Below are 4,015 nucleotides of genomic sequence, written 5' to 3' on the forward strand. Positions count from 1 at the left end.
CTCAGCGCTCAACCAGCCAGTCAGCCCTGAAGCCCCAAAACAGCAACTCTGCCATGGACATGACATTCAAAATGCTCCCTTCTTTTTTTTATCCTCTTCTTCCTCATATTCAACCATAACTTCGAACCAAAGCCTTTGCTTCAAAGCCTGAGTGCCCGCATGCACGAACGAAGCATGTTTGAGTGTGTATTTAAATAGAGACGGGCACGTTGGCAGGCGAGCTGTTTTTCTGGCGGGCTGACATCTGGCAAGTCTGCGCTCCAGGGACCCATCCAGCTCTCCATAGACCCCCTGATTAGACTCTAATAGAATATTAGCATTTGCTCTCAGGTAAGGCAACAGTGAGCTGCATAAGCTGGCAGCAAGTCAGTGAAGAAGCCACGTGTGTCTTTAACATTGATGGGATAGAGAACAGGGACCCCTGTAAGGCCTGCTTATGATTAGGCCTGGAGGAGGACGGTGTAATCAGAAGTTAAAGGCAAAAAAGCTATTTCTAATTACATTTTACATTTTCATTTTTAGTTATTCATCCCTTACCCAGACAGTGGGAGAGCAGATTGGGTGGGTGGGGGAGGGGTTGTTGGTGGTGTCTTGCTCATGAGTACTGTGACAGGTCTCATGGCTGTTTCTACAATCAAACCTGACACCTTTTGGTAACGGTAAAGTCACGTTACCTTTAAAAAATGGCAATATTTTTAGTCAAATAAGCCTCAAGAATCCACAAAATATCTTTTACAAGCTGTGCAGCCCCCAGCTAAACCGTTCCCCTCCTCATCATCAATAAATAAATAGATGAATAAATAAAAGAATATTAATATGTCTGGGTGAGCCACATTACACAGTGTAGTCATGTAAAACGTCCGATTAAATGTTAAAGTTTGTTCTTTAATGAAACACATATTGCAGTTCAATAATTAAATAAATTAAAATTACATGGATGTAATAAATTAATAGAATTATTTAACCAGGAACCTAAAGCAACATACATTACAGAAATAAGTTACCTCAGCTAAAACAGCAATACAGCAAAAACCTGTACGGATATATTTATGTGCATCGACTGGTTCCAATGAAATATTTACATTGTACACGTATACTTCCATGAAGCTGTTTCTTTTCTCTTCAAGAAAAAACATTACTTAAACAAGGTGATTTTAACAAGCAACGACTTCATAATGATGCGCGTATATTTATACAAATAAATACCAGAAAACATACATAAAATAATTTAAAAAGAGAATACTATCTCATATATATCTCGATTGTACCATCTCAAACGTTAGAAATCGTAAGTTAAAATTTGTGACTGTATATTTCACAGTCGTTTCCCTTTAAACCAGAACAACACGCTTAACTTGCTGTCAGAATTTGATTTTCTCAAGCAAAACGAGGTGGGGGGAATCCCAATAAATATATAATGAAGTAAACATGACCTCACTCAATAAATAGTTCATAAGATACAGGCCCACGCTGGATTGTAAACTTATTGCAGCCGGCAAGAAATCATATTTTTTTAATTGGGAAATTCTGTGACATCCTATAAGTGAGTCCCTATTTCGTTATTTCCACATACTGAGGCCTAATAATAAACAACCCTACCTTAATCCAAACCCCAGGTATCTTGAAAATATATCCCTGACTTAGATCACACATGGTAACAAAATAGGTGGAATTAATTACACATTTAGACACAAAATGAAGTGTGTGACAAGTAAATTATTCATTTACAGAGGGTTATTTGGCAGTAATCTAATATTAGCTTTCGAGACCAAGTAGTGTGTTGTCCTCTTAATCCCCTCATGGACCCTGAATAAATGTCAGACTGCATCGTCATGAACTCGGAGGGAAAATGTAGCTTATCCTATAAGCCAAAAATATAAACACCAATAGTCACCAACCAAGTGCTTTGAGTTAAACTAGTCCCGTTGTGTGTAAATACCAATGCTATTTTCATTGGGTTCTAACGCAAACTATAGTCCTCATTTGAAATAAATCATAAATAAAAATGAAAGCATAGAGTCCTGTAAGTCATACTGCGTTGACATTAAAAAGGTGAAGCATAGTATGTGTGGAAACAGTGGTCTTACTTGCTCTGTCAAACGATGCTTTACTCGACTCCACATCTCCCCCTCAGCGAGTAAAAGATGTGACTGTGGGGGTTTTCGAGTTTTTCAGTCATTGTTCAATTTTAGGAATTTTTCGAAGTTCAAAGCACAAAGTCATCGATGATTGAAAAAAAGGTGTGAGATAGGAAATATGATACAAATCGTCTCTAAACTGTTCCAAGTCTTTTCGTTGGTGGGTGGTTTAAAGCGATTTTAGACGCATGCAGAGTATTTCATTCGTTTCTGTTTCTGCCGCTGGTTGCAAAACCAGACCCGCACCACGTTCTTTTTGAGGTCCAGCTTTTCTGCAATTGCTGCGATTTTCTCCGAGGAGGGACGCGGCTGAATGGCAAAATAGGCCTCCAGTGATCTCTTCTCTGGTGCGGCTATCGACGTGCGCTTCCTCTTTTTCTCTGCGCCGTTGAACAACTCGGGTTTATTAAGTTTCTCCCTGTGTGATTTCTCGGCTTCTTCTAGCCACGCTTGCAGGATGGGCTTCAAAGCAATCATGTTGTTATGAGAGAGCGTGAGGGACTCGAATCGGCAAATGGTGCTTTGGCTGAGGGAGCCCACCCCAGGAATCTTCAGGCTGGCTAAAGCTGACCCTACATCCGCCTGGGTAACCCCGAGTTTGATCCGTCTCTGCTTAAACCTCTCCGCGAAGGCTTCCAAGTCCCTAGGATCGGCGTCCACGTCGTTCATGCCCATGTGCGGTGGTAGCCCGTGGGCATGAGCCATGTTGATGGCTGCCTGGTGCATGTGGTTCATGCCCGCCATGTGGGCAGGGTGCGCAGGCGTGGAAACCACCGAGCCATCCGGCCCAGCCATGGCTCCTAGTGCCAGTCCCGGGGTGATGTGGTCCAGCAGGTCCCCCTCCAGTGCCTGGTGAGGCTGGTGGTGGTGGTGGTGGTGGTGGTGATGGTGGTGGCCAGCCAAGGCGGACGGATGAGAAATAGGCACCGAGGAGGAGGAGGAGGAAGACGAGGTGCAGGGGAGAGTGTTCATGGTGTGGTAGGTTGCGTCCGGCTTGAAGGGACTGTGATGTGGAGGGTGATGGTGGCTCTTGGTCTGCGAGACTATATCCACCGCCGCTAGAGCTTCAGCCCGGGCCAACAAACTCTCATCCAAGCCTCCGAATATATTGCTCTGCAATTGCAAATAGAATGCACACATAACTGTCAGCAGGGAATTCTCCCTCCACTCCTCGGTTTAAAACATTTCCAGAATGTGAAAAAAAGAAATCCTAAAAAAGGAGCACACAAAACAAGACACATGCAACATCCCAGGTCATAAAAATTAATACGAAAGGCAAAGCCGACTGAATACATAAGTTGAGCAGAGGAAAAAAATATGGAGGTGTTGGGTGATTTGCTGTGCAGACATGAAAAAAACATCAAGCAAAAAAGTGGGCTGTCAAAATGTGCCTTTAAGCAGTGATTATGCAGAATACGTACCGGTGGGGTTGGGAGACAGGCTCGGCGCATCGCCTCCGAGCTGCTGCTGCCGCTGCTGCTGATGATGGTGCTGCTGTGTCGGGAGGACGAGCAGGAGGATGAAGGTGCATTGGAAGTCAAAGTGGATGATGAGGAGGAATGCAACGAATACTTGGGTTCGGGCAAGCTGGTGTGGGCCATGGCAAAAGGCTGCTTGCTGTTCAGAGACATCATCATCATATTTGCTGGCGTCCAAGCCTCAGCAAGTTCCTTTTAATAAGTTAAGACTCCGCCTCCTCGGTCGGGAGTTGAAGCCCAATTGCTTCGCAGGAATCTCAAGTCACTGTCGAATAAAGTATAGGCAGAAGACGGTCGTCCAGAACTGAAGTTATCACATCTATTTATTATTACTAGCGGAGGTATGGAGGTGTCTCGTCTATTTGGCAAATGAGATATCGCAGGCACCAACAAGCCATG

The 4,015-nt window shown here is 43.9% G+C and overlaps 1 protein-coding gene across 3 annotated transcripts; it reads right to left on the reverse strand.

Annotated features, from left to right (window-relative positions):
- Positions 1-2,318: 2,318 nt before the first annotated feature.
- pou4f2 (POU class 4 homeobox 2) lies at positions 2,319-3,778 on the reverse strand. Of its 3 annotated transcripts, none has more exons than XM_022738322.1 (3): positions 3,705-3,772; positions 3,556-3,611; positions 2,319-3,280 (listed from the first exon to the last, which is right to left on the reverse strand). In XM_022738322.1, the coding sequence occupies exons 1-3, from the start codon at positions 3,770-3,772 to the stop codon at positions 2,319-2,321; spliced, it is 1,086 nt and encodes a 361-aa protein (XP_022594043.1). The 3 variants fall into 3 exon arrangements, with proteins under 3 accessions (XP_022594043.1, XP_022594042.1, XP_022594041.1); XM_022738321.1 differs by having other exon boundaries at positions 3,556-3,614; XM_022738320.1 differs by having other exon boundaries at positions 2,319-3,251; positions 3,560-3,778.
- Positions 3,779-4,015: the final 237 nt, after the last annotated feature.

This window comes from Seriola dumerili, unplaced genomic scaffold (assembly GCF_002260705.1).
Source record: "Seriola dumerili isolate Sdu_G_001 unplaced genomic scaffold, Sdu_1.0 BDQW01000035.1, whole genome shotgun sequence".
NCBI lineage: Eukaryota > Metazoa > Chordata > Actinopteri > Carangiformes > Carangidae > Seriola > Seriola dumerili.